Raw genomic sequence first — 14848 nt, 5'->3', positions numbered from 1 at the left:
GACAGCTGCAGCTGCTTGCATTTTTGTGCAAAGTGGCATGGTTATGAGGTATATAAAAATTTGTGTATTTAAACACAGCCAAAACCTGTGTAGTCATTGCTAGCTTGCACTTCTGTATACATCATAGGGACAATTTCACCTTAGCTGCCTGGCCCATTTCCTCACTTTGTCATTTTTTAAATGTGTTCATTTCTCAGTGTAGAAGTAGCAGTAACTGGCTTCCATAGACATACTGGGGTGGTCTTGGAAACCTAAGATCTCAAGTATCAAGAACTGGAATCTAATAGAGACAAATAATTCTGTCAGATTTAAAATAAATACATACGTAAATGTAATTAATATTGTACCACAAACTTGTGAAAGTACACTTCATTATATTTTTTAATCATTTGTGTGCTCATTAGTGTTACCCTTACTACTTGTTAATAGTAATTAGTAATTGTGAAAGCATAGAACATGATTTCATGGTTCTTTTGTAAGTTTATTTTAAAATGTTTGATGAAATTTGCTTTTCTGGCAACAACATTCACATAATGACTTAAAGACTTGCATGTAATTTAACAGTATCAGTATATAAAGTAAATATGTGTTGCCTCTTGAAAGTTGTGTCTGATCAGCATGCTTGGGACACCCAAAGGAAGCAATGATGCAGAGATAATCGCTTATTTTTTTCTTTGAAACCACTAGCAGTTCCAGTTTCTAAGAACATAGTTGATAACATGTTTTACTTTAAACATTTAAAATAATAATAATAAATAAATAAATAACAAGGTTAAAAATTCATGTACAGTTCAAGTACCGTTCCGCAGACTTGGATAAAATGAATACAGAGCACATTATGTTAATAATATATGTGGTATAACAGAAAAAAATACATTGTAGAGATTTATGAAAGTACTGTAAGTATGCACTTTGTAATATAAGTGATACAAATGGATTCAGAGTGCAAAGAGACATCATGTCAAGTCTGAAAAAACACAGGATACTATTTCATTGTTTATGGAGGTTTGCATTTGGGATGATTCTATAAATATTTAAACAGGCAGAGGACTCCTAAGGGAGAATCACCACATACCCCCTTTATGACTGTTAAAAGTTGTTTTACACAGCATGCTGATACATGTTTCGGACATGCATATAAATGATATTATTTTAAGTGATTGGCAACAGCTGGAGAGTGTGGAGACACATGGAATTATATGCCCAGTATCTCAGATGCTGAACGTAGGTAGTGAGTAAAACGTTATCGTCAAGAATAGTGCCCAGGGGAGGGAGAGTGAATTTTAGTAATGAGGGTGTGGGACACCCACTTCCTTATAAAGCGGCTACACCCTATACAATTTCCACGTAAAGTAGACACTTTAGTATATTTTTGCCATTTCCAAGAAGAAGCATGAAATGCATTGGTAGATCAGAATTAAATTGTGGTTTTTATGACTCATAGGAAACACAGATAATGAAAATCAATGTCCTCTCTCAATGTGTCTATTTCTGCCTCTCTCAAACACACGTCAAGCTCCAGGCTAAATTCATTCTGACAAACACTATTGGCTTTAAACTCTTATTATAAAAAATTCAGCAAAATGTCCTTAGTGTTCCACTTTGTCCTTTTAACCCTTCTATCCTTCAAAATGATTTTATACTCCTGACTCCAAATTCCAAAGCTAATGCTGTCATTTCATATGAGTCATAAGCACCCAATATATTTTATTCAGTTTAACCATGAAGTGAATTTTGTTATGTTATTGATCTATTATATAACAATATGTACAGGTAATAATTTAAATTTAATGCAGTATTACTAGGGGTTTATTTTGTGGATTCCTCTTATTTAAGGAATAATGTGTAGCCTGCCTGGGAATTGCCAGAATCATGTGATCAATAAGTTTGGGTTTTCATAAAAAATAAAATAACGTACAGTTGAATTACTCACTTCCAATGCATGATTGTGACTGGTCAATAAGAGATTTCTTAAAGATTTCTCTGCGCCATCTTAGTCCCCCTCAACCTAATCTACAAATTTACCTGTCAACCGAATTTTCTGGAAGGTGAATTTATATAATAAATACAATATGTTGTGTTTGGAGAGAGTCAGGATGCTTTATATTACTATAGCAAGGCCATCTGTAATGAATACAATATTATTGTTTCTTTATTTGCATTAGTGCAGTGTCATATGGAGAGAAAATTAATGACACAAAGCCATACCTGGAGCGCTGCTGGTATCTACAGTTGGTCTGTTACAAGGGCACCTTATTCAGTTACTGTTAACAATTATTAATTGATAAGATAATCACCCTATAGCACCATATAGCATGTTAAAGCATGCAATCTTAAATGTGATTAACTTTAAAAAGAGAAAGAGACAAGCCTTTGGAAAACAGAATTTAGAGCATTTGATGTTAAGACAAGAACTTGGATTGGGTGACGTAATGCTGGTAAATAAAGTAGGATTTTCTCAGTTCAGACAACAAACCTTATCCACACACTCAACATGATTCCCTCTGTCTGATGGGATGCATCATGCAGTCCATCTTTTTGAGTCTAAGATCTCATTAGATTGCTCTCATAATGCTCCTGCCTCTTAATTAGCTAGAAGCGATTGACAACACGATGGGAGTGCATTTTAAATTCTCCATGTAAGGAGCTTTATCAAGCTCAGACAACCTGCCTACAGTCTACCGTGCTTTGCTACTGAATTCAGTGAAGGCAATGCTTTCTTAAGGAGGTCAAGTAACCCTTTGTGTACAATTTTATGTACAATGTGTGCAATGTGGAATGAAGAAAATTGGTTTACAGCATGTCTCAGAATGGATTTTACTGCCATGTTTTATTAGTCCTCATCATGTATTTACTAAAACACTCTACATGTAGATTGGGATTCTCAAACCTATTGGCTCATTATAACATGCAATCCTCCTGGTTCTGGATAATTAACAAGGAAACTGGCTCTTGTGGATTTCTCAGTTGGGTGTTTGATAGAGGCATGCTTACAATTTTTTAAAAACAGATATAACCTAATGAATATCTCAGCTGCATCTGGTTAACCGCTCATTGGCATGTATAATATGTCATTCTCTGAAGTCAAATGTGATGTTTCAGGGATATTTCTTGGTTATAAACATGGTAAGTGGTTCATTTCTCATGCTGTAGATGTGGGTTACATTTCAGAGCGGACATTTTTGTCTTCTATGGCACATATTACATTTATTTTGAAGAAAAATAAAACCAACAAAGCTGCTGACATTTAAGTGTTCTTTGTTCTATTGATCAGCACAAGGTTTATTGCCCACTTTAACTCTTGAGCATCAGACATTTAATTAGACTAAAATGTCAAGTCTGTGCTGTAACTAAAATAGAAGATATTTGATTTAAAATGTAATGGCAGGCAGCACAATTTCATTTACTTATCTGCGATTACCACAATATTTATGTTGTGTTTGTGAACCATGAACATAGTGTTTTGTCAATATGTTCAACGGAATGATGTTCTATAAAGAGAAATGCAGTTACCAGCGCACTGTATTTATGCAGTTCAATATAAAGCACCAGCTATTACAGAAAGTGTAGGGACATAGCAGACAATACTAATAAATCCCTGACATTAACACCTAAACAAACTAGATGCAACTTTTAATTAGTACACCGCTATAAGTAGTAAACCAGTTAGAAATGACACAGGGCTATTTGCTGATTAACTTCTAAGAGCTACTGCTTTCAAATCCTCATTTCAAAACCACAAAGTGTGACATTCCTACAGCACTGTAGCTTTGAATATTCAATCACTTGTATAACGCCGATACAGAAAATAAAACTGGCAATTTATATTTTGAAGACAAGTCTCCTTTAAGACACAATAAGGTGAAGGTTCCTCTCATTACGGTATATTCGAGTATAATTCAATATATCAGAATTCTAAAGTATGTACACATTATTATTTGTTCAATATACTAACCTATTCTGAATAATTGTAACAGCCCGTAGACTTTAATTATAATGCATTATAATTATTTTAATTTTGAACAGGCAGTGGTTAATACATTTTTCACTATGCAGTAACTGATCTCCCATTCCTACATAGAAAGGTGGACCTCGTTTTAGGCCACAGACATTGAAGAAGACTGAAATAGGTAGATAGGTAGATGTTTGATCATGCAATACCCTCATCTTTTTGTCTTATTACTGTTCCAAGAAAAGCAAGCTGGTGGTATTATAAAATATAATGTTTTAAATCAGTGCATAATAATTTTCAAATTAATGTATAATACTGTTCTTTTTTTTCATAAGCATATTAAATGTGAATCTCAACAAGCAACCTAAACAAGAAAAGCATTACTTTATGTATTTTTTGTGTTGAACTAATGATTTTGTACACACTAGAGCAGTTTAGCTGAAAAACAGACATGGGTGGACATGGGTGGACATGGTAAAACACAAACCACTTATAGATAATGTAAACACTTTTTTTTTTACAGAGTCAAAGTCTTTATCCTGTTTCCTGGCTTGTAGGGGCCCTTATTGTTTAAGTGTTTGTATTGGTTAATCAGTATAAGTGATAAATGCATTCTGGGTTTTGTCACTATAAAGCTGGGTTCTTAGGAAGGCATTGTTCTGTCTGTACTCTGTTTTGTTGCTATATTTCACAACTGCGCTTGTCCCATTTTTGTTCCATATTATTCCATATGGAAAATCTGGAAGTTCTCTGTTTCTAATTTATGTAAGCCTTTAAAGAGTTAGTCCTGGTGTTCTTCTTTGGTCTGCAATATACTCTACTGGGCTAGGTCAGTAGCAGTATCTATGTGGTTGGATGCAAAGGGTCAAAATTAATGGCAGCATCAGATGACTACTGGTGCTATTGATACAACTTTTCCATAAATATGTGAACAGGAATAAAATCAGAATTTGTCAAGGACAGTCTCTAAAGAGACCAAACATGATTTAAACACACTGCTAAATCCCTTTCTCATCCAATAAACATCCACATATTAGAAATGTATTGAAATGCATCCAGTCTTCTCCATGATTCTTCTTAAAGTTAATGCCAAATTCTGTATGACTCTCAATTATTACCAGACATACATTGTATAGAAAATACTCTTCAATAGAAACCATCTTGGGGTCAATAGTAGAACATCATTGCCTGTAATCAATAATGATCTGGACTCAAAATAAGCACCCAATATTTTCAACAGTAAGCAATCATCTCCACCTACCTCTGATCTTTTAATGATAGATGGCCTGGGTATGTAAGCGCAGCTCTTAGCCCTTTCTGAGCTTTCATGTTGAAAATCGTGGCTGGAGTATTTGGATGAACTATGACGACTGGAAGCAGCTTTTGAGACATGATCGCCATTACTATGTTTTGTAATGCCATTGCCATTGGAAACTGATTTACTGCCATTTGGGATTCTGGCATGCTGTGTACTATAGTTCCCTGTGCCTTCCTTCTTTGATCCAGGTTGAACAGTTACAGCCCAAGTCCCTGGTGAATTAGCATCTGGCTTTGATACTTCTGAAGATGCTGATGAGGTGGTATCAGGGGCTGTGTCTCCTGCACTACCAAAGCAATGCTGGAAGGCAGCACAAGGAAAATAGTGCATTTTAATAGGATTCCAAGAAAAATCTGTCAAAAAAAGTAAAAAATATTTGTTCTACTGTAGGTGTACTTACTTGAAATGAAACCATATACTTCAAATTGAAAAGTTCTTTAACGTTCTTGACTCTGGAACCATTTACTAATTTCTGACACTTTTCATTGTACTCCAGCCAGTAGCCAGTGTTTTGTATGCAGTTGTTTTCAAATGTTGAGCAAGGTTTTGTTTCTCTATACTGGTGAAGAAGCTTCTACAAACCTATATAAATGCCTAATATTCGTCTTCATCCCATATACATATTTATAACTTGCCTGTCTGTCCTGTGGGTCCCATTGTGGCATACAGCAGACCTTGCACTAGGTATACCGTAGCTCACATCTAAAGCACTTTCAGGTAGTTGTTATCTATTCACACAGACCCACAGATGCTGGCAGTTTTAATACAGGCCTCCCTCAGCAGGGTCTAGAGTTTCAGTAGAAGGTCTTCCCCTGCAGGGGCTCAAGTGTATTGTTTAGAGGTTGTCTGGGGCTAGGTTTGCAGGCCCCTAAGCTTCAGGTTACCTGACTCAGTGTAAAGGATAGGCCCAAACTGTAGCCTGATCTTTCGGCCCATTAGAAAGCACTTGGGCGTATCAGTGACATCATTCCCAAAGTATAATCTTCCAAAAGTTACTCATATTTAAATATTCATACCCCAAAATAAAGAAAAAAAACATTTGCCGGCCATTCACAAATTCTAACATTTTCTTTCAGGTCTGGCTAATCATCCATATTTAATACTTTATCTGATTAAAGGCCTTTGTTTGAAGTGAGGACGAAAGGCACAGTGTCATCATCATTTTGTAACTGTTCATAATGCCTCTTACTGAGTGAATTCATAAGCTGATAAGGCATGGAGTATTTTGAGGAGCCCTGTAACTGTATTGCCTTTTTTTCCATAGCATACTCTGTAATTAATATTCCAGGTTCAAAACAGTTATTAGCACTCATCCCCAGAGAAAAAAAATGGTTACTGAGTAATTTAAATGCCTAAACTAATCCCATAAGAATCCATCAACCTGGGACTTGTTTGCAGGGCAATGATGCATTGTGAATTGGGAAGAGTGTTATCAGATTCCTATACAGTAAATCAGTTGTTTCTGAATGGCTTTGGTTACAAAATATCTGTTTTGTAACTGTTAAGTTCATAATATTAATAGTGAACCAGTCTTGTGTAAGAATTACACAATAAGCTAATTTAGCAGTTAGTCAGAGGTAGGGTCTGTCACTATAGAATGTGAACCCTTCAGATAGGATGTACAGTGTTCCCTCACTATAGGGTCTCGGGGCACACACAATATAAGTGTTATAAACGGGGGAGGGGGTGAGGGGTGCCGCGGGACACATAACACACATCTGACTAAAATACTAAATAAAATAACTCCCTCTCTATAATGTACATATAGTGAAGCAAAAATGTAACTTTCCATTAATTAACCATCCATTAATTTATACATCCTGTGATTGCTGGCAGGGCCAGATTTAACCCCATCTCTGCCAGCCTTACATTCCCACACACACACTATTTACAGCAGCAGGGCTTCTGCCTGGCAACAGTCATAATAAATATTCAAAAGGACATTTGACAAGAAGGTTTAAGTTGCCCAACTCTGAGGACTGTACTGTAGTTGCCAAACCTTCTAATCAAAGTTAACAAATCCTCAGCTTTTCTCTGTGTATATAGCTCATATCAAATCGTATGCCTGATAACATGTTCAATTGTTTTGAATGGGTAGAGCATTAAAGGAATACAACTGTAATCATTTACAAGCTTGTTTATTATCTTCAAGGGTTTAGCAGTCAGGTAACACAAGATCAAATATTCTATTATATTCTGGGGTTGCTAAAGTAAACTCATCCAAGTTTTTTTTATTTATTTTTTTACTACTATTTATCTCAGTGTTTATTATACTAGTTCCTATGTTTACATCAGCTAGATAAGAAACTATCAATATAATCCAAGTGTCTATCCATGGACACAACAGGTTAATACAACAAAATGTTCAGTGAACTTCCGATTTATCAAAAAAAACATGCACGAAAAGATTAATAAAAAAACAAGCCAGTATTGTTAAGTTTTGTTAAGGTTATTCAGCCTTATCAGGCAGACTTTGCACTGTTCGGTGTACTGTGATGTTGTATTTGCATGTCATATGACAAGGAACATTTTAAAGTGGAAGGGTGTTTGCCTAAAATAGCAAATCGCAGCAATCGCAAATTATTTTAATTGTAGATCTATTTTAAGTGTTTTGTGTCTTGGGGGAACGCTTTGTTATAACAGTGTCATTCCACCACCACCACCACCATTATGAAGGCATATACACATTTTCAAATCAATCTAACATGTTGTTCTGAGTCACAAGCCATATATGTATATGCTTTTTTCTTTACAAAAAATTACAAAAAAGATGATTACAGTACGTCATACAACACAAAATTATGTTTAAACTATTGTGAATCTAATCACATGTACAGAGCAACATTTTTGTATATACTTTATCTTTTAGTACGGCAGACTGGTGGGCTTCTACATCTTTTTTAGCAGATTATTCAAATATGTTCTGACTTTTCCTGATTTGTCAAACATAAACTGAATTAGCAGTATTGCTAAGTGAAAAGACACACACAGGGTCTGACTCCATATTACCTATTTAATATGAAGGGTAATCCATCCTGCTGTATTATCTGAATTCTAAATCAGATAGGCTGGTAAAAGGCACAATATGGAAGGTCAGTTTACATTATTTCACACCCATGCCAAGCTTGAAAATGAAATAGGTCCATATCAGTTACAGAGACAATGGTCAGGTTTCAACTTGCATGTTTTTCCCTGGCATTACAGAACCTTGCAATACTGGCTGCTTGTTAGGTAGATTCATTCAAATTCAAATCTTTAGTGCAGTATAATTACTTTTTCATAGAAAGCTTAAGAAAATCACTATTCTTATTGGTGTAATATATCACTTTTTAGAGACTTTTCCACCTTTATTTTATAAAAGCAATGTATGTTAAAGCTGTTTATAGCTCCCTCTAGTGTTGTACTGTAGTTTGTTATAATGATACACCGGCATTAAAAAATGTAGTTACTTGGGAGAAAGGTACATGCAATATGTCGTATATAGTAATTCAGTGTTTTCATTAAAATACCAATTGTTAAAAATGTCTGCATGTACTTATTGAATATCACAAATATGATAACACATATAGCAATACACAAAGCAGAAATGTATTACATAGTTTACAGAAGGTGTTTTAGCCTTGGTGTCAAGATACAAACACCTGAATAAACTGCAGCTTGTCAGACAATACTTAAGTATGTACAGATAGAAAATTACATAGAATAAGACAGGAGGAGCTCACAATGGTGGATCTTAATACTATTACCTTAAATGTTGTACATTTGCTATACTGTACATCTCTTACCCCTGAATTTTTTTAATTGTATTTACTCATGATAGAGTTTAATAGTTAAATGAAACATGACATACCTGAGCTGTGTGAATTACCACTGTAACTAAAATAAGACATTCATGACTGACAAAATGTGATCATTTTCAAAATATAGTAAACACTGTCAACCTCAGTTGACACATTACATTAAGAAAGACCACAGTCTCACCCAGCTGGAGTTCACTGTGTTTAAATAAAATATGAAAGTCTTTCATGTTTCGACAGACTCGGTTGTAAAGTGCACAGTGCTTCTCACAGGTCTGACTGGAAGCTGTGTCTCCTGCTGGTATACTTCGGAGCGAGCTCTTGGATCAGATTTACAAAGTCTTTTTTCTCAATGCATGCTTTGCACATCTCTTCCCAGGAATCCAAAATGCTCTTCAGCTCCGCTACCTTCAGTTTAGACAAGCCAGCTGAGCTGAAATCCAGTGGCTGCTTTTCTAATTGAAACAAAGAGAGGCAAATTGTAACTAGAGAACAGTGAAAGGAAGATAAGCATTTTCCCCTCCAATAATATACAATTTCTTCACAGGCTGTGATCTGTTTTGATGTCAAACAGAACGTGGCAATTATTGCTATAAATGGCTTTTCTTATCCATACCTTTAAAAACTCCAGTTTAAAAACTAGAAAATATCAGTGTGGTAAAACTCAAGTGGAGAAAAAAAATCAGTGTAACACTTCTTCACTGTAATTATACTAACGAAGGCAGTCTATTTGAAGATATTATCTACTTGAATATGTTTGTTGTGGTGTTATTCTTTAAGTATAAACATACCATATCTCAGTTCACATATCTGACTGTCTTTCTTTTGTAGTTTTTCACAGATTTTTTGTACAGGCACATGGGAGCTCATTGGACGGGTCACTTCACTGGTCATCTTTGTAGCAGCATCACTTGTTGCTCCCAAATAATAACACTGAAAAAAATAATGATATGCCTTGTAGCATTATTGGATTATTTTCCTTTCATTAACTCAAATACTATTTGAAAGATGTTTTTCTTTTTGCTTCACTGAGGATTGTCCATGTCTCTACAACTGTCTTCAAAGGAAATAACTTCAATGACGTTTCAACTCATTTCCTCAAGCCATCGTCAGCTAAGAACTGATTATAACTACTAATTTGCTCTTCTTGTAAGTCAGTAAAGAACCAGGGTGGGCCTCCACAGACAAAGAGCAGCCAAGACTATTAGGAAGAGAGAGCTAGAAATCTTACCAGAATCAAAGTTAAATGCACTTTTTTGAAAAGGTTTGCTTACCAGTCTGTTTTCTTTTCCTTTGGTATCCCTGCATGCTAAAATCAGCTCCTTTTCTACAATGGCTGGTGTGAAAGCTGCAGGCTTGGCTTTCAATGTTTGGTAAAACCTTCCCAAAAATCCAATGCATACTAAAAATAACAAAAAATAAATAAATAAATAAATAAATAAATAAAAGTTAAGGATTGGATGGCATTGGATGCTAAGCTATATGTTTCAACTTTATGATGTTAATTAATTTGAAAATCCATTATATACTTAGCAGGAAATGCTATGTACAACAGGGTACAATTCCATCGTACTGTATGTGAGCGTTTCACTCTGGGGTCTTTTTAATGATTTAAACTGAAGTGGGTATAAATAGCATTGTTAAGGTTACTAATAAAGGGTCATTGGTGTATAAAGGTTCTAAAATCTGATATCTAACTGTACAGTCAACTCTCCAGTGTATTTCTGTCGGAAAATATGTAAATCAACAAGGAGAGTCCTATTGTAATATTTGAAATGTTGGTAGTATACAGATCCCCCACCTTTTAGATCCGTTGAACAGACCTTGATTTCTTGCATAGTTCTACTGTATACAGTAACTCTACATTAAGAAGTTTAGTTTGGAACAAATGTGGTGCTCAACGTGAAAAATTGTATGACACATCACATATCTACTTGTTTTAGTAAGCACTGTGAGTTAAATTAAACCCCAGACAGACATATTATATGAATGCGAGGTACCGCAGTCTATTTGCTGAAAGAACACCCAGCTGGTCTTAACCAAGCATGCTAGCTACCTACTTGAGAACACCAGCATTAATCTAAAAAGTTATTTCTTTTTGTACTGTATGGCTGTCACATCCTCCTCCCAGTCGGGCTACAGTGGATTGTCTTTGAACATTTTTACTTACAGTTCTTCATTCGGTACTAGTGATCAAGATCTTGGACAGACAATTCACTTTAGTGAAGTATCCAAGTGGGGGAGAGAGAAATACTCGAGGCCCAGTGGTTCATCTAAAAAGGTTACTCTCTGGATTAGAGTATACAGGAACTAAAGGGGTCATAACATTTTACGTCTAACCTCATTTAAGTTAGAATTTAGTCACTTTCTCCATATCAGGCAGAGAAAAGCCGTGCCTACATGGGAATAGAAGGAGTTTCATACCTAAAACAAAAAAAAATGTCCTCTATGGTGCAAATGTGGTAATAGCCACTTCACAAATGTACATAACTGAAAGTTATCAAAAAATCACAAAATATATTGACATTAATATTAATAAATTATATAGAATATGTTGATAGATTATTAGTAACTTTCACACTTACTTTCTACTGATTAATACACAGCAAAGCACAGGGTCAGTTTCCAAGTAGGGCCACCGTTAGAAAATAAGCACTTGCTGTAGCAGTTAATGGCAAACCCCAAAATAAAGAAAATGTTAATTTGTAGTGCAATTTACAATAGAAAGCAGGTTTAAACTGTAATTCAAATGAAATGTTTCCGGTGAAACCTGAATGAATCTGACCATTTTCAGCAAGCTTTTATTATCAATGCTTTTTTTCACATTTTTATTGGTTCAGGATTTGTATTAATTGTACTATGGTGCCACCAACAGTCCACGTCAAGAAGATGTTGAACCTTATTTTTCAACATGTAAAATTAATATGTATAACTAAATATTGAAAACAAGACTAAAATGTGATCTATGAAAGATAACTCCACTCAAACTGGAGAATATATATTATTTTTGTTTTAATCCTAATTTTTTACCTATTGAACATTACCTGACAAACAATTCCGACTGGCATTTGCCAACACAATCTCTTAATTATTGTAAAGCACTAGGTCCTGAGAGTTTATTTTCAAAAAGGCATATGGAGATACATCTTGAAGGCCAGATTGTACTGTATAAGGGTGCTTCCCTGTCAGGGGTTGATTGTCTATACTTTATACAGGGGCTCATATCCTACAGCCCTTTTCCCCACCAGGAGCTGGGTCTATTTTGATAATCGTCAACTCTCCACGGTTTACATTACATTTACATTAGGTAGTGTTAGTTGTGAGTTTATTGACTGTGGCTTACTGTAGTTAGGAGTACAGTATTTAAATTAGCAATACACTGTAGAAGTCTTTCATTTGGACATGAAACAGTAATGATAATCAAGTGTTCCAGCTTTGAAGCTTTTAGAAAGAAAAATGGTGCAAATGTATTTTGGTCTAGAGCAAATGCCATGTAAATCTAGCGTGTGTTGTCTGTATATATATATATATATATATATATATATATATATATATATATATATATATACTACCGGTCAAAAGTTTTAGAACACCTCAATTTTTCCAGTTTTTATTGAAATTTACTCAGTTTAATGTCTCAAAGTACTCTGAAATTAAAGCATAGAACAAATAAACAATTGGAGATAAAAATGAAATCATGGAATCGTTTTGTTTAACAAAATTTAATCTAAATTTTTGACTCATCAAAGTAGCCACCTTTTGCAGATATAATAGCCGAACACACTCGTGGCATTCTTTCTACAATGGAAATCAAATATTGTTCCGAAAGTTCTTCCCAACACTGTTGCAGAACTTCCCACAAATGTGTTGCACTTGTAGGTTGCTTTGCTTTCACCCTTCTGTCCAGTTCATCCCAAACCAGCTCGATGGGGTTTAAGTCTGGAGACTGTGCTGGCCATTCCATGATTTGAAGCCTACCGTCTTGTTCTTTTCTTCTAAGGTAGTTCTGACATAGCCTGGAGGTATGTTTTGGGTCATTATCTTGCTGTAGGATGAACCCCTGACCAACTAGGCGTACACCAGAGGGTATTGCATGGTGCTGCAAAATGCTGTGGTAGCAGTTTTGGTTCAGGGTGCCACTCACTCTGTGCAGGTCGCCGACTCTGGATCCAGCAAAAGAGCCCCAGACCATCACACTTCCTCCTTCATGTTTGACAGTTGGTGTCACAAACCGAGGAACCATCCTTTCGCCTACTCGACGGCGTACAAAAACCCTGCGTGATGAACCGAAGATTTCAAATTTTGATTCATCGGTCCATAAGACCTTCTTCCAGTCTTCAGTAGTCCACTGGCGGTGCTTCATGGCCCAGGCAAGCCTTTTTCTTATTTTGCCATCTTAGCAATGGCTTTCTTACTGCCACTCGACCTCTCAAACCTGCAGCTCGAAGTCTTCTCTTCACAGTTGAAACTGAGACTTGCTTACTTCGACCAGTGTTAAGCTGTGCTTGAAGCTGTTGTCCTGTGAGCCGCCTATCACGCAAGCTGTTGACTCTCAGAAACTTGTCTTCTGATTCTGTTGTGGCTTTGGGTCTGCCAGACCTCTTCCTGTCAGAGTTTCCTCCAGTTTCCAAGTGCCTTTTGATGGTGTAGGAAACTGTACTCACTGACACCTTGGCTTTCTTTGCAATTTCTCTAAAGGAAAGACCTACACTTTTAAGGGTTATAATGGTCTGACTGTCTTCCTTTGTTAATTGCGTTTTTCTCGCCATTATGAGAGCAGTATACTACTTCCTGCAGTACAATACTGTCCAAATAATGCTTAAGAGGGTGTAGTAACACAGTCTGTTCCAACACTGCTTTTATACAGACAGAGGGTTTGTAAGTAATCAACAAAAGTTGGGACACCTGTAGGAATTGTTAGCATCAACTTTCAAGGCTTAATTTACTTCCATTGCTGCAGAACAGCTGTAAGTTGTTTACCCATTACTTGTTCCCTGAAAAAGGCCTTTTTGTATAACTCTGAAATGTACATTATTTTTCAGTTTTTGGTAACCTAAACTTTTTTTTTTAACCTCTGGCAGTTTACCGCTTACCTTTGTACCATTTCAGGTTATTCACTGGACTTGAACTGCTTAAATTTCAATAAAAACTGGAAAAATGGGGGTGTTCTAAAACTTTTGACCGGTAGTGTATATATATATCTATATATTCTAACGTAATACTACTAAAGTAGTTTTAAGTAATAATCTTGTATTTGTTTAATTTTCTTACTATAGAATATTTAAAAATCAAACTCACACAATAAATGTTGTTACATAAGCAACATGCACATGCTTCAAAGTTCATGTGGAAACTTCGGAGAAGCACACAGGCAAGCATGTACTATTTATACACACGACAGCAAGAAACACACACAGCAATGCAAGTGTTCTCACCTTCACATTCTCCCGCATTAGCTATTTCAACGACAGTACACCAAAACACACCAGCTGTAATCAATGTTAACTGCATTTTATTATTGTTATTATTTATTTTATTATTTTTTTAACCTTAACGACAAAACACAGCTCAGCACCTACACCATTTGACTATGAAATGCTGTAGCTGAGACTGAATTCTAAAAGTCGGGAATCGTATTGGTTTGCCGATATAATTATCCTATTGGCTCTCAAGATAGGTGGCTTTTATTGGTTTTCAAACGCATACTATTGGGTTGTTGTTATTATTATTGGCTGGCACAAATCATCGGCTTATGGTTCTGCTTAGTTTATGATTGGCTTG

The 14848-nt window shown here is 35.6% G+C and overlaps 1 protein-coding gene across 2 annotated transcripts; it reads right to left on the bottom strand.

The window, feature by feature from the left end:
* Positions 1-7392: 7392 nt before the first annotated feature.
* LOC117415898 (cerebral dopamine neurotrophic factor-like) lies at positions 7393-14688 on the bottom strand. 2 transcript variants are annotated; one of them, XM_034026815.3, is made up of 4 exons: positions 14503-14688; positions 10342-10469; positions 9859-10000; positions 7393-9522 (listed from the first exon to the last, which is right to left on the bottom strand). In XM_034026815.3, the coding sequence occupies exons 1-4, from the start codon at positions 14576-14578 to the stop codon at positions 9335-9337; spliced, it is 534 nt and encodes a 177-aa protein (XP_033882706.1). In that variant the 5' UTR covers positions 14579-14688; the 3' UTR covers positions 7393-9334. The 2 variants fall into 2 exon arrangements, with proteins under 2 accessions (XP_033882706.1, XP_058883355.1); XM_059027372.1 differs by lacking the exon at positions 10342-10469 and having other exon boundaries at positions 14503-14588.
* Between the last annotated feature and the right edge of the window lie 160 nt (positions 14689-14848).

Source organism: Acipenser ruthenus, chromosome 7 (genome assembly GCF_902713425.1).
Source record: "Acipenser ruthenus chromosome 7, fAciRut3.2 maternal haplotype, whole genome shotgun sequence".
Lineage (NCBI taxonomy): Eukaryota > Metazoa > Chordata > Actinopteri > Acipenseriformes > Acipenseridae > Acipenser > Acipenser ruthenus.
The sequence above is the reverse complement of the archived record's forward strand: the minus strand, read 5'-3'. Positions and strand labels throughout refer to the sequence as shown.